This window comes from Lingula anatina, chromosome 1, assembly GCF_051362555.1.
Source record: "Lingula anatina isolate TDL-2025a chromosome 1, LinAna3.0, whole genome shotgun sequence".
NCBI lineage: Eukaryota > Metazoa > Brachiopoda > Lingulata > Lingulida > Lingulidae > Lingula > Lingula anatina.
In genome coordinates, this window is record NC_141767.1 from 8047773 (window position 1) to 8071584 (window position 23812).

At 38.1% G+C, this 23812-nt stretch overlaps 2 protein-coding genes and 1 pseudogene across 2 annotated transcripts; all 3 read right to left on the minus strand.

Moving 5' to 3' along the window:
- Positions 1-2604: 2604 nt before the first annotated feature.
- On the minus strand, positions 2605-3262 carry LOC147763951 (uncharacterized; annotated as a pseudogene).
- Positions 3263-12197: 8935 nt separating this feature from the next.
- Positions 12198-13885, minus strand: LOC106168692 (uncharacterized). Its single transcript, XM_087000047.1, has 3 exons — positions 13650-13885; positions 13359-13440; positions 12198-13070 (listed from the first exon to the last, which is right to left on the minus strand). Exons 1-3 carry the CDS (start codon positions 13881-13883, stop codon positions 13015-13017), a joined length of 372 nt encoding a protein of 123 aa, XP_086856173.1. The 5' UTR covers positions 13884-13885; the 3' UTR covers positions 12198-13014.
- A 1172-nt stretch (positions 13886-15057) lies between these two features.
- Positions 15058-18759, minus strand: LOC106168694 (MAM and LDL-receptor class A domain-containing protein 1). Its single transcript, XM_087000049.1, has 6 exons — positions 18594-18759; positions 17848-17982; positions 17336-17613; positions 17044-17125; positions 16423-16548; positions 15058-15287 (listed from the first exon to the last, which is right to left on the minus strand). Exons 1-6 carry the CDS (start codon positions 18664-18666, stop codon positions 15073-15075), a joined length of 909 nt encoding a protein of 302 aa, XP_086856175.1. The 5' UTR covers positions 18667-18759; the 3' UTR covers positions 15058-15072.
- Between the last annotated feature and the right edge of the window lie 5053 nt (positions 18760-23812).

Consider the following 23812-nt stretch of genomic DNA (forward strand, 5'->3'; position numbering starts at 1 on the left):
TGTCATAAAACGGATTTTCTGGGGGTAAAGACAATTTATCATACTTTCCAAGGGTTAATGAATCCGGTTCGGCATTCAAAGTGAATCGATTAATTATTTTAAGTGTGGTTAGTGGGAATAACCATTTTAGAGAATATTACGGAAGGTTGCCATCTATGAAGGTCCACGTGGTCCATTGGCAAGCACAGATTCCAGAATGCTTGCGATAGCCGCGGTTTTGGTGGTAAAATGGAATTTATTATACTTCTATGTGTTGTTTATAATGTATTTATCTTGGACTTTTGAATCTTATTTGAAGAGATGTTATCCCTTTAATATACAGTGGTAATGAAGACGCCACGGTACCTTAGTCACTCGAAAGATAATACAATTAATGATCTACATATCACATCTGCTGTATGTAGAACAGTTTAAATGTGTTTTGTTATTTGTTTTCTGTATATTTGCAAGTCGATCCCGTTTCTTAGCGATTTGTAAATTCTCCATTTTTGTCGATGTGTGGTTTATGGTTAATTTCTTGTTCTTTGGAGCTGACACACCAGATTAATAGCACAACAAAATAACCCACGCCAAACGAGAAATAGCAGTTGCGTGAAGCGCTTGTCATGGCTTCGCCACGTGTCTAAACATCATCGACCACGTGCTATACAGGTATGTTTCATTCTCTCTCTCTCTCTCTCTCTCTCTCTCTCTCTCTCTCTCTATATATATATATATATATATATATATATATATATATATAAATTTTCCAGGCATGAGCGCCCCATCTATTATTTTGTTTCTTTTACTAATTTTTTTACATTCTGTCTCAAACCAATATCAGCACCAGCATGTCAAACACTATAATATACAGCTTGTTCAGCAATCGATCTTATCGTATTCAGTAGGAAATATAAGGTTGCTCTTAGTGGAGGTGTCACGGCAGTTTCTAGATAAGGTGAGGGCGTGGGTTCCGGGAAGCAGAATATATGGAAATGATTAAGTATTTTGAGACATGAAGGACAATGACCATGATCACTTGGGATGATATTAATAATAAAGAGAAGTGTTGGGAAAGTGAATTAAGAATGAAGGGCAGAGGCGTTTTGGAGAGCAAAAAGACAGAAAATGAAACCGAGTGTTTATTTCGTGAGCAGGCCTTGTGAGAAAAGGGAAATGACAAATGAAGTAAAAAGCCAGATGAGCTGTGTGAGTTGTCGGTCGCCAGGAAAGGTAGATTGGAAATAGAATCGGTGGAGGAAAACGGAAAACGGTCGCCAATGTTTGGAGATGAGGCGTCGCATGATGATGGAGCACTTAGAACTCTGCAGCTTTTCAGCTTTCATTCTTTAAGAAATAAAGAAATAAAAAAAAGAAAAGAAAGAACGGAATGGTCTTTATTATTCATATTTACATATAATCTCCCCTTCGCCTAAAGCTGAAATGGTCTCTTGCAATGTGTTAGGTGAGAGCCAATACTAAATGATACGATTTTCACTTCTTTTCCTCGCACAGTCGTATATTCCAATGCGTGAACGCATTCGTTGTCACAGCTCCATCGGCTCCAATAGGATAACGGTCTAAAGCACTTGTGGATCCATAATTTGAGTAAAGGGAAAGGGGGCAGAGTCAATAGCAAATAGAACACATCTGACGAGGGCTCCTTCTAGGACACAGGGAATTAAAATTGCTCAGTTTGGCGTTGTGTCTTGAGGGAAAAAGGGGGTGCCTGGGAAAGATGGGGCGGGGGGGGGGGGGGCAGCTAGTCCACTGTAACCTCTCCCCTTCATCTACATGTACCTTTACCTTGTTATAGATCTACGTCCCGACTGTGTTGTTCTCCCGGTGGTATAACTATTAAAGATGAATTTAACTTTAGTGATTATAAATATTTTGGAAGGGGGTTTACTAGTTAGAAGTACATGTTTTGATTTATATTTACAGTCATCAGAGGCAATTTCTAAAGTATTTCAACTAAGAAACTCTTTAACATAGTATTACTTGGTTGAGACCAATTGTATTCATTATAGCCATTTCAGAATATATCCCTGGGTTCTTTTAGAGTGTCAGCTTTCAGAACTTCAGATTGGTTGCATGGAGATCTTTGGAAAAATTATAATTGACTATAACCCTAAGCTCCTTTTATGTCCAGGCACTTAAATTAAGACATAAGATGCGAGAGTTTTATGATTGCATCATTTACTATCATTCTCCATTCTTCGTTATTGTTCACTACGAATACAATGCAATACTATACAATGCAATAGAATTAATTTTTATTGGGGTATTTTGTTCTTCATTTTATTGACACTTTATTTTGTTTTATTTATTCATCAATAATTTATTTATTTATTTATCCATTGAAATTCTACATGTATGTAGATAAAGACTGAGAAGATAAAAAGACACCAAGGTCTGCCGTCGGATTAGGACCCTCATTAAAATCAGTCTGTGCGTCCGTATCCATTTAAATGCTCAGGGTGAGATACCGAGATAAAGATTAAATCTCATGATCCATCAGCGTCCACGGACCCGACTTTACTTATAAATCAGTCGCTGTAAAATAATTTTCCACGGGACCAGTGTTATTGCTCGTAATTTGCGAAAGGCGTCATCATAAATACACTAAGCATTGGGTAGTTTACTTAATTCTCTAATAGTTGAACCGTACTTAAGTAAGTTAACAGAATCATTTGGAAATTTTTGTAAGAAAATCGCTGAAAAAACAAAAAAGGCATCAGTCCATTGGTAAAGGGTAATCGGCGATTTCTGAGACCCCATTCCCATAGATTTTAGATCGATCTATCCCTGTGGGGAGTCTCACTAGATTACTGTCAGCTTAGCCGGCTTAAGCGTCTGTCCCGCCTACTAAAAGCTGTAAGGGGGTAATTAACTATGGTGCGCGCTCGGCTGACTGCAATTTAGCGTGAACCCCCAGGGAGTTAGGTCGATCTAAATCTAAATCTCTTGGAATGCACCCTTAGAGGGCCGTGTGGATCACTTCAAATTTCATTGGCTGGACCTTGATGGCGAAATCATCAGTATGGTTGGAGGGAAGAAGGAGCCGGAAGTCTATAAACTCATTGTTCCAAATTTTTTGTTTCAGTTTGGGTGAAATTAAAGCTCATAAAGGAATGTCGTCGGTTAAATCTAAAGGTAGAGCTAAAGTAACATGACTCTCCCCTGTGAAAACATCGTCAACCAGACTGCTGATACTGGGTATCTGCTGTTGAACTTTGGTCTCGTGCAGAAAGTAGTCGGGGGAAGGAGAAGCGCTCGGCATCTCTGTGTTTGATGCAGTTTGATGAGCAATAATACGCTGTGCCAACAAATCGTAGTCGATAACAGGAGAAGTGGAGGTTGATTCCGTCTCAGAAGAAAGTGCGGCGGTGTGTCTCGGCTTCTTGCCACCAGTAGCAGTGATGCAGTAGCCGATCGTCTTGTGTTGGATAATGACTGCGCATTGGAGACACCCGAATTTCTGGACCGCCTACTACTCCCGGAGTGGTCTTGGGAGGCACGGTAACTTAAAGACAAAGGAAACAAATAAGACCACACAAAGGCAGCTGAATGTACATATAACACAATTCAGTAATACATTTTTTTCGGACCAGGTAATTCAAGTAAGTAAACGGAATAAGAGATGTGAATAAAAATATACACTTGTACAGAGAACATATACACCCGGCATAGACCCTACGAATAGCCTGGGTGGATATGCCACGAGCCATATTAATATTAAAAGTGTAAAAACATCTCCCAGTCCGCCGCCAGAGAAAATCCATGCAGGCAACAGCCTACGCTTAGCCGTGCACGTAAAACACAGGGATATCTGGTAAAACCGACAAGGCAAACACACAAACAGCTGGGTGACTCCCCAGGATAGGAGCATAACAAATCCTCAAAATATAAACCTAGTATACCAGATAGCATCACAGGGTTCTCATTACTAGGCAAACAGGTAAACACCTGGGAAGTACACCCAGAACCTAGTGTACCAGATACCACCACAGGGTTCTCACTACTAGGCAAACAGGTAAACACCTGGGAAGTACACCCAGAACCTAGTGTACCAGATACCACCACAGGGTTCTCACTACTAGGCAAACAGGTAAACACCTGGGAAGTACACCCAGAACCTAGTGTACCAGATACCACCACAGGGTTCTCACTACTATGCAAGCAGGTAAACACCTGGGAAGTACACCCAGAACAAAGAGCATAACAACTCAAAAATACATATAACCTAGTCGACCAGAAACCCATTATAATACTTCACCTGGTAATGCAGACATCGAGACAATCGGGAGATGGGAGATGGAAATAAATAGATTACGGCATGTCAATGACAGCTCGGAAAATCGGAAATATGAAAACTGCGAAACACCTGGCCCGGTAGGAATATCAATATTAATATAATAGCTGTACACAAAAGAAGAAAAAAATCAAGAATACCACGATGAAGTGACACCTTAACAAAATAGTTAACAACTGCAGTTGCAACACACAATAAATTATAAATTTGTTGATAAGAACACATGTATAAGGGAAAAAATGAAGACAATATAGAAATACTAGCCTGTGTGTGATCCAAGAACTTGAAGTCACCCAATAAAAGGAAACGAAACTTGAATAACAAAACTGGTGATGAAAACTGAATATATCAGAAGAAAATAAAGTCACCAAGTAACAAGAAAAATGGCCGTCCCCAAATCTTGAAGCCACAAAAGTTTGATGGCTGGTAACCAATGTACAAATAAAAATAAAGAAACGTAAGTAATAATACAGGGTAGCTGCTAAAACTGCGGGTAAATATCTCCGCAGCTAAAAGGCTGAATGACTTCTCACTAATGAAGCTCGATAGAAATAGTTCCCAAAAATATCTTTCATAAATTGTGCTAAAAAAACTATATTTGAAACTTTTAAACCATCTTAAGCTACTCGTTTTTATTTGTGACTGGATTTTAGACTTTCTTTTAGATAGAAAACAATCTGTTAAAGTCGGCTCTTTTATCTAAAAAACAATAGCTTTAAATACCGGTGCACCACAGGGATGCGTCCTTTCACCTTGTCTTTACTCCCTTTTAACCTATGATTGTACTAGTGTAAGCGACGGGACTTTTCTTTTGAAATTTGCGGATGATACTACGCTTGTGGGGCTAGTTACTGATAATGAGGAGAGTACATACAGAGAATCTGTTGAGTCGGTGGTGAGGTGGTGCGAGAGTAATGATCTTATTTTGAATGTAGCTAAAACCAAATAAATGATAGTGGAATCAGAACGTAAAGGCACCACTTACCATTGGTAATGTTGAAGTTAGTAGGGTAGAAGAATTTAAACTACTTGGTATGCACCTGGGCCGGTTGCACCAACCGGTAGTAAGTGAGGCGTAGCAGTTGCGCCGGTGTGAACGGAATGGTAGTCCTAGTAACGCAAGTCCGACCGGACACTAAGTCCTGGGAACGCAAGTCCTAGGTCTAGCGTTGCTAGGAATGGAGGTCCTAGGACATACTTTACTAGGATTTAACGTCCGTAGGACAACAGTTACCAAGGAATGCATGTCCCACCGCCAGGAATCTAAGTCCGGATGGGACCTGTTATCCTGATTAACACTAGGAATATAAGTCCGCTCCCATTCTTCTCTCGCACTTAAAGTGAGTGAGTGATAGATAGATAGATGGATAAATAATATAATATAATATAATATAATATAATATAATATTAAAATTACTTTTAAAAATTTTCACCTAAACAAATACAATGGAATAAAAAAGGTATATGAAGAATAACACTTGTTACATTTTCATATATTTATTTCAGTTATTTTATTTATTCATCTGCAACATAAACTTTCAAATTTGCCCTGTTTACGGCGCCTTTCAGTATGCACCCGCCTTCAATCTGGAGGATGTAAGCTCCAGATTTGGATGTCCCTTCACAACGTAGGGCCCCAGCCAGGGGTTTTCTTGTTTGCCCCCCTTTCTGTCACTCCTTCGTAAATTTCTTTTCAACACTTTTATTCCCACGGTAAGTACCTGTAAAATTAATTTAGATACCATAAGTTGTCTTGATTACCATCCTCCACGCCTCAGGCTTGTTCACGGGAATAGGGTTAAGCAGTGGAGAGCCGTAGTTGCTTTTTTTGTTGACACGCTGACATTTGTCTTCATTTTAAAATTAATTTTATAATGTCCTCTACCATGTTTGGCCAATAATATATCTGTTCAACCTTGGCCAGTGTCTTATCTCGTCCTAGGTGACCACCTTAAATTTAAAAACAAGGAAATTAATGCATCGCATTTTATAGACACTTCACGTTTTTAATGTCTAGAATTACGTCACACAATTAAATAAAGCAACGTATGTATACGCGGTATTGTGAATACGGAATTCTTTTAATACATACTTACCAAGCGGTGATTTATGCAGTGTATCCAAAATTTTTTTCACATCTTCCCTGTTTCTTACAACTTTTCGCCATACTCCACCAACATCATTATCATTATTATCATTATGCCCTTCATCTGCTACGTCCCTCACTTTCCTCTTGCTAACTCTGTAATAGAGCTTGCCTTGTTCAATCTGCATATATGTGTACTCATGATGTTAAAGGAATTATTGACCTAGACTACTGTTATTTTGTTCGAGTTTAAAACTGAGAAAAGGAATCGTAAGCAGCTGTCCCAGGACCTAAAATCCCAGAAATGGTAGTCCCCTGGACCTAAAATCCCAGAAATGGTAGTCCCCGGACCTAAAATCCTAGAAATGGTAGTCCCCCGGACCTAAAATCCTAGAAATGGTAGTCCCCCGGACCTAAAATCCTAGAAATGGTAGTCCCCCGGACCTAAAATCCCAGAAATGGTAGTCCCCCGGGCATAAATACCCATGAAATAGTAACCCCCTGCAGGACATTTATACAGGGTACATAGGTCCATTGGACACACATCCCTGGAATTGTATATCTGCGTATAACGAAGTGTGACCTCTAATAATATTGCATATTTAACATCATTAAAATTGAAAGTTTACTTTATGATTAGACTTGCTTGTTCTCCGAATAACTCTTTTCTTTGTTGGTGTTGTCTCGATAGGATACGTGCCCTCCTGAAGATATTCGAAAATAACTTCAACTTCGGGCCTGGTCGGTATGCTGCTTGTCCCTTCCATATCAAACGTCTAGTGAGGGTGTGGTATTCATATATGAGCGGTATTTATAGTAGAACAAGGTAGCGTGTGACATCTGGCTATGTCTGTAACCAATCAAAAAATTTGCTACGTGGCAAAAATGACGACTAGGATAAAACAAAAGAAAAAAACTCACACGAAAAGTAAACAATTTAATTTCTGTAAACGAAATTCGAACCACCATCCACTTACACAACTACTCTATACAGTATCCATTATACTGCACGGCCCTACCACTACACCAGGGAGACGAACTGGCAAACCGCCGATTTTACGGAGCACTTATATGTGCTCACTAAAGCATAATATTACTGCCAATAGTCATTATCCACTAGTTGCTATTTTAAATGGTCGGACATAGTTATAGGGCGGACCTCCATTCCGTTGACTAATGTAAACGTAATGCAGGTCCGCCAGGAATAGAAGTCCTATCCTTTATTATATCAGGAATGCAGGTCCCATTAGGACTATCATTCCTCAGGAACGGTGGTCCGTAGGACCACCGTTCCTAGGAACCGAGATCCGTAGGACCTCGGTTCCGGGCGGACCTGCATTCCGTTCACACCGGTGTAAACCGGGCGCAAAATTCTACGCCCGAGAAAAGCCAGTTGCACCATACTGGAATAGTGTTTACGTCGGTCTTAACTTAGTCGTAAATTTACGCCTGTCAGCTAGGTGGTGTAAGTCGGTCGTAGCTCGTTTTCCACTATGGCTAGGCTGTCACAGAGAGAGTTTGATGACAATTTGGTTTTTAAAAAACTATATATAAATTGTCGACACTGTTATAAAATTATGAAAAGAAAGCAATGTTGGGGTTAAAGGTGCAATTTTTGCATTATTTTCAGACTCAAAAGTTTCAGTAACAAATGTGAAGGTGTTCAAATCCATTAACAGGAATACGTACTGCCTCCATCGCGTTTTTTCTCATTTACAACAGCATACTATAATAGCATACTATAATAATATTTTGATTCGGAATATATTTACTATTTTATTGCTATATATCCAAGGCCACAGCAATGTTAACATATTTTAACGTTCTTATTTCTAAATGAAAATGGAATAATGTAGCTTATGAATTTCTCCGTCACTGAAATGTTCCTTTTGTGTTTATTTATGTCATCATTTCATTATGACTGCAGCTGAGAACTCCTCATTTGCCCAATTATACCATCCACGTATTGTTGGCCAGTGACGCAACAGGGCGTTACTCGAGCGTAGTTAAGACGATCAGTTTTTGTCTTGGTGCAACGGGCGTAAGCAGGGAGAGTAAACCTGCCCAGCGGACAAATTGTGTTGTTTTAACGTTGAAACAACGTTAAACCATAACGTTGAGAAGACATTGGATAAACGTTGGATTTGAAAGTTGTGTCAACCTCGGATAACAACGTTGTATCAACGTCAGAAAACAATGTTATATCAACCCCACCCAGCGGCAAATTAGCCTGGATGTGTTTAGCAGTAGGACATGTTTGATGGCTATATATATGTAGGGTATAAATGTATGGCCTTTAAGTTAAAGTTTCCAAGGTTTAGATTAAAATATAAAGTTCTTTTCTTATATATATATATATATATATATATATATATATATATATATATATATATATGGTTGTAGTTATCTTCTTATATATACAACAAAGTCACAGTCACCTCAACCTATCTATAACAGGTTACCAAGAACTGTTAACTCCATCACATTTACAGCAACTTATTCATCCTAGTGTTAGCTGACCTTGCAAGGAATTCAGTTTATTGGAATGTATTTCTGAATAACAAGTTAAGAAAATTCACTAGTTAACTAAAGACACAAAACAACTGTCACTTTTACTTTAAACCCCTTTTGTTATTATTTTGATAAATTTAGTTACAGTATTGATAAACAAAGCATCACGTTTTCAATAATTAATATTTTAAATTACAATCCATAACTGCAAGGTTGTGTCATTGACCAAAATACAACGTTGAGTCAACGTCACATTATGACGGTGTTTCGACGTGGCTGGATCAACGTTGATTTTACTTTGAATTTAGGTAGATCAACGTATCAACCTGTTTTCAACGTTGATCCAACGCAACTATGCCTGCTGGGTGGCGCACGGACGCAAGGCGTTGCGGTTTACGACAGTCGTAGCCGAGTAAATTTATGCCCTGTTGGTGCAACCGGGCCCTGAAGAGTAAATTGAATTGGAAAGATAACACCGCGAAGAGTGTAAAGAATTAAGGCACGGCAAAGAATGCATTTTTTAAGATCATCGAAAACTTTTACTGATAGCGTGCCTATTTTAGTCAATTTTTACAGGTGTGTAATTGAAAGCATCCTGGCTTACGGAATTATAATATGGTATAGTGGAACAACTGGGAAGGAAAGAAATAAACTAACCAACGTTGTAAAAGCTGCAAGCAAGATTATCGGGCAGGATCTATCCAAGCTGGATGATATTTTTAAAGAGAGAATGGGAAAAAGAACCGTCAACACCATGGAAGACTTCTCATCCTGCATCATCACTTTTTCGTAAAAAATCATCACTTTTTACGTTTTTACCAAGCAATAGTAGACTTTTAACTTTTTAAGGCAGTAAACGCTTAATTGGATCTCAAAACCAAATTCTTAATTTATCTACTGTATTACTTTTGCTATGTAAATTACCAAACTTGCTCCAAATGGAAAATGATTTCCGATTTTTATAATTGGCTAAATAAAGTCTTATCTTATCTTAAAAATAAATGATTGTGCCTAGATACACAGCAGCTAAGACATTTTATAACCCTGGACATCTGTTATCACCTTGTCTTGGTCAACTGCTTAAGGTCAAAATGTGTAGACACAAGATCCAAACTAAGACAATTTCCTATAAACAAAATGTTGATGTATTATTAACAAAGATATTACCATCACTAAAAACAAACCATTTCCTACATAAATACAATCGATTATCTTAATTGTAGTTTTTAGTCCAAATTATCCCACCTCTCTCCGAATATCTCTTGACGTCTTATGCATTAATAATGATATTATATTTTATTTAGGGTCTAAATCCATTAAACATTTTCAGTAAACTTTGCATAAAAACAAGTACCTGAGAAAAAAATTACCAAAATATATAGAATTTTTTAAAATGATAACTTTTTAAAAAGATTAAGATTCTAGATAAAAACAGCTTACAACTGTACATTAAACCAATTACACTTATGATAATCATTTCAAACAGTCTAATTCTCATATGCTATTACCAACCTAAGCCTAAACTGAAAAAATAAGAGTGTCGGGCTATGCGAGATCTTTGAGCTAACAAACTTGACGATTTATAAGGATCGATTCATCTAAACAGATGTGGTTTAATATGTGGAGACTGAGGCAGTGTTGATTTTCCATACAGAAAATTCAAATAGGTTTGAATCCAATTATGTTCAATTATGTTGATGGCGTGTTGACCTAGAACAAATCACTAATTTTGTGTGTTTTGGTTGTATAAATTTGATTATCTTAACAGTCGGGACTGGAAGATTCCTTAAGTACTGATTCGGCCTTAAGAAAAATAACGTTAACCGCAGAATAATAAAACTTTTTCATTTTTTATAGATAAGGGGTGTTCTACAATCCAATTTATTTGAAACATTATTCACAGAAGCGGAGATATTTGCATAAAAGCTTACGTCAAACAAAGAAAGCTAATTAATCTTTACTAATAATCGGAAACAAGTATATTACCTGAAAAAGAAGTTGGCGTCGAGGTAGTAATTTTCATCGAAATTGTCGTACTAGATGTGGTGGAGGGCGTGGTCGTAGTTTTAAGAGTTCCCAGCGGGAAAATCATGTTGTTTCAACGTTAAAACAATGTTGAACTATAACGTTGACAAGACGTTGGATTAACATTGGATTGGAAAGTTGGATCAACGTCAAATAACAACGTTGTATCAACGTCAGATAACAACATTGTATCAACCCCAGTTGTTAGACAAAATTCTTGTATGAAAAGACATTAAAATGACCTGAAATGTTTTTTATTTTTGGTACAAAACACATGTACACAATTATAACTTACACTGTGAAAACATATAAGTGCCTGCTTTGTCTCATTTTTCAACGCATTTAGCTCCTAAGCATGTTTTGCATGTTACACGCTTTTAGCCTGGATGTGTTTAGCAGTAGGACGCTCTTTATGGCTAAATATATGTAGGGTGTATATGTATGGCCTTTAAGTTAGGGTTTCCAAGGTTTTTATATATATTTATAAGAAAGTCACGGTCACCTCAACCTGTCTGTCTATGACAGGGTACCGTGAACTGTCAACATCGTTAACTTCACTCCCTCACATTTACAGCGACTTAGTCATCCTAGTGTTAGCTGACCTTGCAAGGGAGTTTATTGGAATGTATTTCTGAATAACAAGATAAGAAAATTCACTAGTTCACTAAAGACACAAAACAACTGTCCATGGCCAGAAATGCGCAGCATTCACACGATACGCGAGGGCTCTACAGTAGGGCTTCACGTGACTCAACTAGCCAATCACAGCACAACAATGGCATCGCACACAGACTCTGTGATAAGTGCTCAGCCCATTGTCAAGTAGTGTTAGTTCATGGTAACAAGTGTCTGACATGTGCAGAGAAGTTTATTGTAATATATATTGTTCTTATTGTTACATTATTAAATCTAACTCTGTATCTAAGTAGTAACTATACTGCACCAAGTCAGGTACTGATGATGTGCAGAGGTCACATATTCCAGAATAAGCCATTACCACTAATTTATAACTTTAATTTTGTTTAATATGTTATTCATGAAAGAGTTCATGAAATATTATTTTAATTTGTTATATCGTGATCTTATTCTTTTTATATTCAAATAATTGAATAATGTGGGTAAAATTGGTCTTCCACTTGTTATTTGCATTTTTCCTTTATAACAAAATTATTTTGGAACAGTTGCAGCATAAAAATTTAAAATAAATAGCAATCTGAAAGAAGAATTTTGCATTATTATTGAATTATGATAGGAATTTTGGATTAGTTAAATACTGAGTAGTGATATTGTCAGTCAATTTATGTAGAATCTGATAATATGATTGAAAATACTGATTGAATTCTTGGCCTTGCACTGGGCAGTTTCACATTTGTGCTAAGTGCTTTTTTTTGGACTCCATTGTACAGTGGTAAAAGTTCTTCAATTGCCATGAAGGTTTTTAATCAGACTCTGTATGGTGCTGCTATCTGCTGGTGCTATCGGCAACGAATTGTTTTGCCTTTGTTTCTGAGTGAATCTACCGTCTAAAATCACTATTTCTGAAAATATGTGCGTTTTGCTGAGGGTAGGCTTGGCAATACACGGCAAACTTCTTAGTACGTGTGTACAACAGAATTTTTTTTAATACCCTAGCGATATTTGGTCAGGAGTTGCTTGAAGCAAAGCACAGCGTTGCTGTCGATCGGCATCAGGCCGTTAGTTTGTCAATTATCACGAACAACCCACGAATCGCGAACCCATTCATTTTCCTATGGCAATCTAGCAACTCATTAAAAGTGCACGCATGCGCAGTGGGCTAAGCGTGACGTCATGCAGTGCATTTCTGGGGATGCACCGTTTTTAATATTTTGATAAAGTTCGTTACAGTATTGATAAACATAGAATCACGTTTTCAATAATTAATATTATAAAGTACGATCCATGTCTTGTATTACGACGACCAAACAACAACGTTGAGTCAATGACCAATATACAACGTTGAGTCAACGTCAAATTATGACGGCGTTTTGATGTGACTGGATCAACATTGATTGACGTTGAAATTAGGTAGATCAACGGCGATTCAACGTCCCAACCTGTTTTCAACGTTGATCCAATGTCACTCTGCCTGCTGGGTTGTTGATGAGGTTGGATTAACAGGGCCTGCGCCATTACCTGAGGAAAAAACAACATGAAGATGAAATGCAAATAAACTGAACTCGACTAGCGAACTACTAGTAATGTGTAATATCATTTTTAGCATATACACTTTTATTTTCCAAAAAATAAATGATCTAAGGATGACCAATTACATGTAATGCATTGACGTGTTCTGTTAAAATATCAATATGATTCAAACCGTTCTACTTGTGCAGCAGATAATAATTCTGAGTCATATTCGTATCTACTACTCTACATTTACCAATTTTAGTGTGTGTATATTTCAAAAGAAAGAAAACATACCACAGCCAGTGAATGTTACATCGTCGATGGATACGACTTTACCAAAAGCAAAACCAGGCTTTATTTGAGCTTGAATCAGAACCTGAATAATGAATTGAAGTATGTATAAAACTACTCGCATACAACAGTAGATATAGCCCGAGTGACTAGATTTCAAAGTTACATTAACTTCATCAGATACTTCGAAATCAAAATGTTTTGTGTCCTTTGAAAGTAAAGGATATCGAAAAAGGAAAAAAATGATGAACAATAAAAAGCTAGCCTGAAACGGATACGGCCGCTTTCACAAACCTGAAAGTACCCTAGGTTTGAGAGAGAAGTGATATCAATTGGCCCACTGTATGTCCAACCTTTTCCTTTTACTTGGTGGGCCCATATTTGTTTTGTCTGTTGCATTGACCCTGTTTTCAAGTGTGCGGTTAATGATATTTGGTCACTGTTCATGTAATAATAAAATCCTATGCTACATGGAACATTTGTCTGAGGAATACGTGGTGATGTTATAATGACATGCCATAATGGCATATATCGCGAGAGGGTGAGAGTGTATTATTTGACATACATACCGAGAAAAAATACAGTCATTTCATCCTAAAACACCCCTAAAATCGAATAAAGTGACCCTATATCACGCTCTAGAGATGTTATACGAATAAACTCGTCCACGTGTTCTGGTCACCTCCCGCCAAATTCTTAGGTAATGTCTGACCAATTTGGCCAATTTTTGCTAAATACTTGTCGTGGACGTTCAACTGGCTTGAAAGGTATTTAATAAACAAGGAGCGTCGGACCGGACTATAATTTTTCACAAGTGCAAAGGAGAAAGAAATTTACTTTTTGGTGATATTTCTGACAACGATGCAGTTCCGGAATATAGTCAAAATCAGACGGATGTTTATTACAAGTTCACGGGAGTAATAATTCTAGTTTTTATTGTTATTTCTGACGACGAGGCGGTTACAGTATATAGTCAAAATCAAATGGATGTTTATTTCGAGTCCACAAGAGTAACAATTTTACGTTTTGGTGACATTTTTTACTACGAGCCGGTTTCGGAATATGCATGTGCTAGTTTTCAGAGCATTCATGTGCTACATGTAATTGCAAGTTCAAAGGGGGAATATATTTGATTTTTACCGATATATCTGATAAAGAGGAAGAAGAACAGCTTAAAAACAAAAGGTAAATAACACAACCCTCGTTAAAAAGTTATAGATTTACAAATAATTTGTATGCACGTGTGGCTTAAATGTAAACGAATTCCCGTTTTCGAACCATACCCATATGATATGACTTAGTAATAAAATTATAAATAATAATTGTTAAACATGAAAAGTTTATGCTAATTTTTTAAGAGTGTGAGAGATTTTACATTTGTCTACTGGTAGTTATATAACGCAAGCAACGTACAATGTAACTATTCTCTTGATGCCAAGAAGGTCGCATGATCACTCTGTATTTGGCTTTCAGCATTTAAGAGACCTCGACTGATATAACCAAGATGTAGTCGTGGAATTCTAGACTACATCGAGGTTAAATCCGAGTTTTCCGAGAGACGCTACGCAGAAATGTCGAGTGAAGCGAGATCTTTTTGGGTAGCGGCTCGAGGTTGCCTTCGATCTTCACTGAAGCTTGGCTAAATGGACAGGCTTCAGTGATCATCATATCGCCACGGTCATATAACATCCCTAGGTATGTATTATTTCACATACAGTCACACACACACGCACGCAAGCAGACAGACAGACACACACACACACACAAACAGAGAGAGGGGTAGAGAAAAAAAAACACCTTTTGAGCCAAATGTGTGATCTTTAGTTGGTAATCCTTGATTCCATCCAATCTGTTGCCATTTAAATCTGTCTTCATCTGAAGACAACAAGTACCCACAAAAGGATCCATCAAAATTACACGTAACTCCATCACCTGAAAATAAGTCAATAGTTTCACTTCCATGATCAGGCTATATCGTTTGCATTAAAATGCTACTCGGAGAGGTGTAAAAATTATTATTCATCTGGAGGAAAGTATTACTTCTATACGACTAAGCATTTCAAATATTAACCATTTCATTTGCATGGTAGAGGTGTGCGCAGTCAAATACATGTGTATGGCCGACCCACTTGAATGCTTCCGCACGGGAATCTATTTAAAGGGCAGTGTCTATAAGCGGATTAGACGGCAAGCTATTTATTGGGTCGCCATATTTGACCCGCAGACTAGTTAGTCCAGTTCAGAATGCGGCCATATATGTATAAAATATGTGTTTGTAATACAAATGTAGAAATCATTGCAATTAGAATGGGTAAGAAGGTATAGATAAAGTACGAGGCGCTGAGCTTTACGCGAAATAGAGCAGATAATTGGCGAGGCGAAGCGTAAAGCTCAGCGCCGAGTGCCTTATCTGGCTTAAAGCACGAGTAATTAACCCTGTGCACTGGTGCGTGGAATGCATTCGTGGATGACGTGACTTTACACGAAATAAAGCACGGCGCGTCCCATTGTCTTTTGACAGGAGAGTGCTTTAAAACATGTTGATAAGACTCTTTTTATGATGTCTATTCATCTTTTAGCAGTTAAACACAAAGGGCTAATACATGCTTGTCATATCTCAATTGAGAGCACAATTAACGAATGGACGCACACTTGTAGCTCACAAACAGACAACCTAGCAAGACAGCAAGGACGGGGCGTCAGGACCCATATAGGTAGCCGGTACAATTGCTATATCTTTGATAATTTCCAACAGAGACATTTTACATCAGTTGACTTCATAGATAAAAAAGCTATGAGGATATGTAATAAAAACAGGTTTATTGCTATAAATATGATTCTCTAAACAGTTGGGACTGGAAGATTCCTTAACTACTTATCCGGCCTTAAAAAAATAGCGTTAACCGCAGAATAATTAAACTTTTTCATTTTTTATAGATAAGGGGTGTTCTACAATCCAATTTATTTCAAACATAATTCAGCAGAAGCGCAGATATTTGCATAAAAACTTACGTCAAACAAAGAAAGCAAATTAATATTTACTCATAATCGGAAACAAGTATATTACCTGAAAAAGAAGTTGGCGTCGAGGTAGTAATTTTCATCGAATTTGTCGTACTAGATGTGGTGGAAGGCGTGGTCGTAGTTTTAAGAGTTGTTGATGAGGTTGGATTAACAGGGCCTGCGCCATTGCCTAGGAAAACAACAACAGGATGATGAAATGCAAATAAACTGAACTCGACTAGGGAACTACATGTACTAGTAATGTGTGATATCATTATTAGCAGATACACTTTTATTTTCCAATATAAAAGAATCGACCTAAGGATGACCAATTCCATGTAATGCATTGACGTGTTCTGTTAAAATATCAATATGATTCAAACCGTTCTACTTGTGCAGCAGAGAATAATCCTTTTTCATATTAATATCCACTACTCTACATCTGCCCATTTTAAGTACACGCCTCCCCATGTGTCGTCCCAATGGAGCCGAGATATAATGACTGTCCCCCCGCAGGGAGGACGTGTGGGGAGGCGTGTTGAGAGGCGGAGAGACTATTAAAAGATTAGGCGGTTTTTCTTTCATGTACGACCGCCATATTTAGTCCCCAGGATTTGTAAAGCCTGGCTCAACTCGTTGTGGATGCGATCATAGTGTGTGTATATTTCAAAGAAAGAAAACGTACCACAGCCAGTGAATGTTACATCGTCGATGGATACGATCGTACTAAAAGCATTACCAGGCTTTATTTGGGCTTGAATCAGTACCTGAATAGTAAATATAATGATGCATAAAACTACTCGTATACAACAGTAGATATAACCCGATTGACTATAGATTTCCAAGTTGCATTAACTTCATGAGATACTTCGAAATCAAAATCTTTTGTGTCCTTTGAAAGTAAGGGATACCGAAAAAGGAAAAAAAGATTAACAATAAAAAGCTAGCCTGAAACGGATACGGCCGCTTTCACATACCTGAAAGTCCCCTAGGTTGGAGAAAGAAGTGATGTTAATTGGTCCACTGTATGTCCACATATTCCTTTTTACTTGGTGGGCCCATATTTGTTTTGTCTCTTGCATTGTCGCTGTTTTCAAGTGTGCGGTTAATGATATTTGGTCACTGTTCATGTAATAATAAAATCCTATGCTACATGGAGCATTTGCCTGAGAAATACGTGGTGATGTTATAATTGCTTTCTGGTTTCCAGCAGCACCACTTGTCCACTTGACTGTAAGGAACTGACCATTAGGACCTTGGGTACGAAAACAAAAATGTTATCCATAAAACGTTGTCGTGCAATGGAGTGTGGAAAAATTATATAATAACCCTTTCGAGCCAGCCTTTGATTTCAATGCAGTTTCCAATAGACAGAGCAGATTTCTAAGGGTATCAGAACATTTGCACTAAACCTTTTCACATACAGTCACACAGACGCGCCCCCCCCCCCCCCCACACACACACACAAAGAGAGGGGGAGAAAAAATACCTTTTGTGCCAACTGTGTGGTCTTCAGTTGGTAATCCCTTATTTCTTCCAATCTGTTGCCATTTAAATCTATCTTCATCTGCAGACAACGAGTACCCACAAAAGGATCCATCAAAATTACATGTGGCTCCTTTACCTGAAAATTACAAGAAAGGTCTCACGTCGACTGAAGCTACGTGTGTACATGTATATCGTTTGTGTTAACCTCTATATCAAACTTGACCATTTCATGTGCATGGTTGGGTGTGGGCGGACTTTGACGAATCCCACTGTATTGCCTTAAATATAAATACGCAATTGTTAACACGCGTTTATGAAACAGATGTAGAAAACATTACAGTTTAAAAATGTGTAAGAAACTTTAGACTCTTTCTTTCTGATACGTATTCACCTTTTGGCAATTAAAGACAAAGGAGCAATGCTTGTTACACATGCACTGCATCTCCACAATCATAGGTTCAGATAGATATCCGACATAGAGCACAATTAACAAACAGACGCACTGACAACAAACATATACTCGAGCGTACGGCAAGGGCGAGGCTGAAGGAGTGACCGGTACGACTGCTAAGTCACATAATTTCCATCAGAGACATTATACCAGAGATGGCTATAACATAGTGAGCAAAGGGGATATAAAATGTGAAATACACCGAAGAGAACGAAACCAACTAATCTCTTCGATATTTTAAGAGATCAGTCCAAATGCCCTTGTCACAAATCGTCCCCGATAGTGCTCATACTTACCAAGAGCGTTTTTTGCACAGGAAAGCACCATCGCAGCGCTTATTAGCAGCGTGTTAATCATCTTGATCCCCATTATTCTCCCTCGCGCAGTCTCTGTCAGACCAGAACAGAGGGGAGTGGTGGTCTGCCGAAGTGTCCCAGTTTAGACACAACAAGGGGTGGCACGGGGAGCCCGGTTCTCAGCTATCTCAGCAGTACATATTTTATTTTGTTGACCTTCACGATAAAGAGGCGGGATTTTATAAGATTTCCTAACTGGACTCAAATATCGTTTTTCATGAGATGTCATATCGTGTTTTGTTATTAAATTATAAGCAATATAATCTCAGAGAGGGCGAATCTGACAGGATATTATGGAAAAGGTGTTATTTCAACACATATGTTTAATCCTTGAAAGGAACTTTGCTTGCTTTTTTTTAAATCTGGGGGCTAGCTGGTTTGTCAATTATTAATATAAAGTAAGCATCAGTGCACTTCAAAAGATCAAACCTACACATCGTCTCAGTAAATAATGGGAACTGCGACCTTGAGGATATATGTAACTAAGGCCCTTTAAATCCATCCAGCACTGAACATAAGCGTTTGATTTTTTGTTTTTTTCAACAAAAGTTATGACCACTCATTATATCAGGGTCTCGCAAGACATCATCAAAATGAGGCTGTGGTTGTTAGAATAATCTCTACCCAGATGTACAGCTACCGGTAGTGTAGTTTACCTGTGTTGAAAGAAACATTATGATCTAAAAGCCATATTTTGTAATACACTAAGCCATCATCATAATGACAGCTACGAAGGAGCGGTTGATACATTCAAGTTACTATACTAGGATTCAAATGCACCAAATAATCTCCTAACCGCATTCATGCTCTAATCTCCATGTCGTTATCGCCAAAGCAGGGCTCGTTGGTGCTAGGCGCTACCACCTAGACACTGTCCTTGCACAATATGATAACGCGTGTGTATAAGGTGATCATACAATAAGACACTATGTCATTTACGATAACAGTAGATGCTACACTGTTTTCTGAAAGATTCAGGGGGTGGGTAGCCCACCCACTCCCTTTTCCCATTCAAATACCGGAATTGGGTGTGTCCCTTACCGAAAGAGTAGACCTACTGGTCTGAGACCCACAAAAATACTGTTAAATACCCCAAATGTCCATATATTTCCCTAATGTCTCATAACCTGGATCCCCTAGTGTTCTACCAGTCCCCCCAAACCCCCGCGGATAACAGGTGTATGCTTAACATAAAGAGATGACAACTCTTCACTTTGGCGGAAAAAGTGCCATAAAACGGATTTCTGGGAGTAAAGACAATTTACCATACTTTCCAAGGGTTAATGAATCCGTTCGACATTCAAAGTGAATCGATTAAGTGTGGTTAGTGGTAATAACCATTTTGGAGAATTTTACGGAAGGTTGCCATCTATGAAGGTCCACGTGGTCCATTGGCAAGCTCAGATTCTAGAATGCTTGCGATAACCGCGGTTTTGGTTGTAAAATGGAATTTATTATACTTCTATGTGTTGTTTATAATGTATTTATCGTGGACTTTTGAATCTCATGTGAAGAGTTGTTATCCCTTTAATATACTGGGGGCAGTGGTAATAAAGACGCCACGGTACCTTAGTCACTCAAAAGATACATGTAATACAATTAATGATCTACATATCACAACTGCTGTATGTAGAACAGTTTAAATGTGTTTTGATATTTTTTTCTGTATATTTGCAAGCCGCTCCCGTTTCTTAGCGATTTGTTAATTCTCCATTTTTGTAGATGTGTGGTGTTTGGTTAATTCCTTCTTGTTCTTTGGAGCAGATTAATAGCACAAAAAATAGCCCACGCCAAACGATAGATATAGCAGTTGCATGACTTGACGCGCTTGTCATGGCTTCGCCACGTGTCTGAACATCATCAACCACGTGCTATACAGGTATGTTTCATACTCTATATACATTTTCCAGGCATGAGCGCACCATCTATTATTTTGTTTCTTTTACTAATTTTATTACATTCTATAATGACAGTTTCCAGATAAGGCGAGGGGTTGGTTCCGGGAAGCAGAATATATGTAAATGATTAAGTACTTTGAGACATAAAGGACAATGACCAGGATCAGTTGGGATGATATTAATAATAAAGAGAAGTGTTGGGAAAGTGAAGAATGAAGGGCAGAGGCGTTTTGGAGAGCAAAAAGACAGAAAACGGAACCGAGTGTTCATGTCGTGAGAAGGCCTAGTGAGAAAAGGGAAATGACAAATGAAATGAAAGGTCAGAGAGGGGTTGGCGGATGAGGTGTGTGAGTTGTCGGTGGCCAGAAAAGAAAGACTGGAAATATATAGAATAGGTGGACGAAAGCGATCACCAACGTTCGGAGTTATGGCGTCGCATGGTGATGATGGAGTACTTAGAAAATATGCTCAAACTCTGCAGCTTTTCAGCTTTCAGATTTTCATCGGATTTTTAAAAGAAATAATAGATAATGAAATGAAAGAACGGAAGAGTCTATATTTTTCATATTTTCATATAATCCCCCCTTCGCCTAAAGCTGAAATAGTAAGAATGGTCTCCTGCAATGTGTTAGGTGAGAGCCAATACTAAATGATACGATTTTCACTTCTTTTCCTCGCACAGTCGTATATTCCATTGCGTGAACGCATTCGTTGTCACAGCTCCATCGGCTCCAATAGGATAACGGTCTAAAGCACTTGTGGATCCATAATTTGAGTAAAGGGAAAGGGGGCAGAGTCAATAGCAAATAGAACACAGCTGACGAGGGCTCCTTCTAGGACACAGGGAATTAAAATTGCTCAGTTTGGCGTTGTGTCTTGAGGGGAAAAGGGGGATGCCTGGGAAGGATGGGTCGGGGGACCGGGGGCACGTATTCCGCTGTGACCTCTCCTCTTCATCTACATGTACCTTAACCTTGTTACAGATCTATATCCCGACTGTGTGTTGTTCTCCCGGTGGTATACCTATTAAAGATGAATTTTATATTTTAGTTTAGTGATTATAAATATTTTGGAAGTGGGTTTACTAGTTAAAAGTACATGTTACTTTTAATTTAACTGAGTTTTTTTAATCTTTATGGTAGCCAGTGTTGACTTATATGTACATGTAAATTTGTAAACTTTACAGTCATCGGAGGCAATTTCTAAAATATTTCAACTAAGAAACTCTATAACATAGTATTACATAGTATTATTTATTTATTTATTTTTCAATTGCAATTCTACATGTAGGCCTATGTAGATAAAGACAGAGAAAATAAAGGACCCTAAGGTCTGCCGTCGGATTAGAACCCCCGGGGGTGAGTAAAAAAAATCACGTGCTGTCGTATATTAAGAACCACAATTAATTTGCCAGATATTCTAGAGTGAGACAGACAGCACACAAAATGTGCCATGGTAACCTGCATAGAGTCACATTCTAAGTCGTGGTGCACTGAAGGAAATAGCTGAACACCTACAAAAATCTTTTTTAATGGAAACAGTACTTACGTGGAGTTTGCCTTAATTAACTGTGATTTTAATGAGAAAAAAAGCAATGAAAAGTCTTCATTGTATTTTTGTTATATTAATATAGTGAAAATTATGCATCTGTCGAGTACATTGACGGGGACTTAATTAGCTATACCGACAATGTAATATTCAGATTTAAAACTTCACAAAACCAGATAAAATAGTAATGCAAACCAGATCTCAGGAAAAATTCAAAGACTCATATCTAAATTTTGAATTGGCACCCAGCCTTATGCTAGATCAAATTTTACCCAAAATGGACATTTTCCTGACAAAAAGGGCGGTTCTTTCGAACCCCCCGAACCCCCCTGGCTACGGGCCTGTTATGTCTGTTATTTAAAACTGACTATGGTAAAAGATGATAAAGTTATCATTTAAAAAGACAGAAATACGTATCTTAATTTCATACTCCTGTAAAGTTTTGACAGACAGGCGACTTAACGCTTATTATCATTCTATTTTTTTAGCTTTCTAGTCATACATACAAAGACTGATTTTACACTGTTGTTCTGTTTTTGACATTCGCGTCAATTCAGCACGTAATTGGTTTAACAGACTTGCATAAATCATTTGAAACGCAAATCGCAGGCATACCGTAAGTATTTCTTGGCGTGCTTTAAATTCTCTCAGTGAAATGTTCCTTCAATAATTAAAGTTAAGTAAGATATTGTAATGAACTATTTGTTTTGACGGAACCGGTGCATTCGAGTCACGTGGCTGATTGACGTTAGTCAATGCGGTATACTCTCTGTCAATGCATAGTAGATTGAGCAGCAATCACTTTTACTTGATTAATGGGGTCATTAATTATGATTGGAATGCTTTAACATTGATGAATAGGATCTCTTGCACTGGAACAAAGTCGTAAGAGTCGTGTCAGCATACACTATGTATGCAGTACTTTCAAATGTGTTAGACTGAGTTTGAATTGTATTTTCATGATTAATTATTATTCAGTGAGTTGCTTTTTCGTCTTGGGCATTTGGTCGTGCAGTTTGCACTTCTATCAGTAGGGTATTACCAATTCACTGCACTGTTGCCTCACTAGATCTAGAGTTCTAGATGCATCATTAACGGAACAACAAGATTGTTCAAATGTTTCTAGGAACTTCACATGTGTTGCCGTGTGATGTTTTCCCTAAATACTAATAAATTACTTTACATATATTCTAAAGAAACATTTTGGTTGGGAACCAAACCCATAGCTAAGGTTGGGCCAAAAGTGGGCGGATTAGGGGTTTCTTTGAAGTTTTGAAGAATGGTGGACCAATAGGGTAACCTAAGAAAGATTCGAAAGCTTCAAACTATGGTTTGTGTGGCATTAATCCATTTGTGACATTATGTCTCCGTTTGCTGTAAAAACACTTGTTTCGAACCAAAGACTTCAAACCACAAAGGCGGCGTGCTCCTTTCCCCACCAAGCATTGGTCTGAAAACCGCATAGATAATATCCACCTATCAAAATGGGCATGGTTATTAGTTTTTTGCACGGAAACACCCCAGAATCACAGCATACCCAAGTTGTTCAGACCATTAATAGTCTAGCACACCTCGTACTCACCCAGGGTCGCCCGTTTCACACCGGCAGGAAATCCGGGATACTCAGTTTTAATTAACTAATTGCCAAGAATCGCATTCACTTACGTAATCTTGGGGTTCGTTGACTGAGAATTTCTTACATGGGATGGAGAC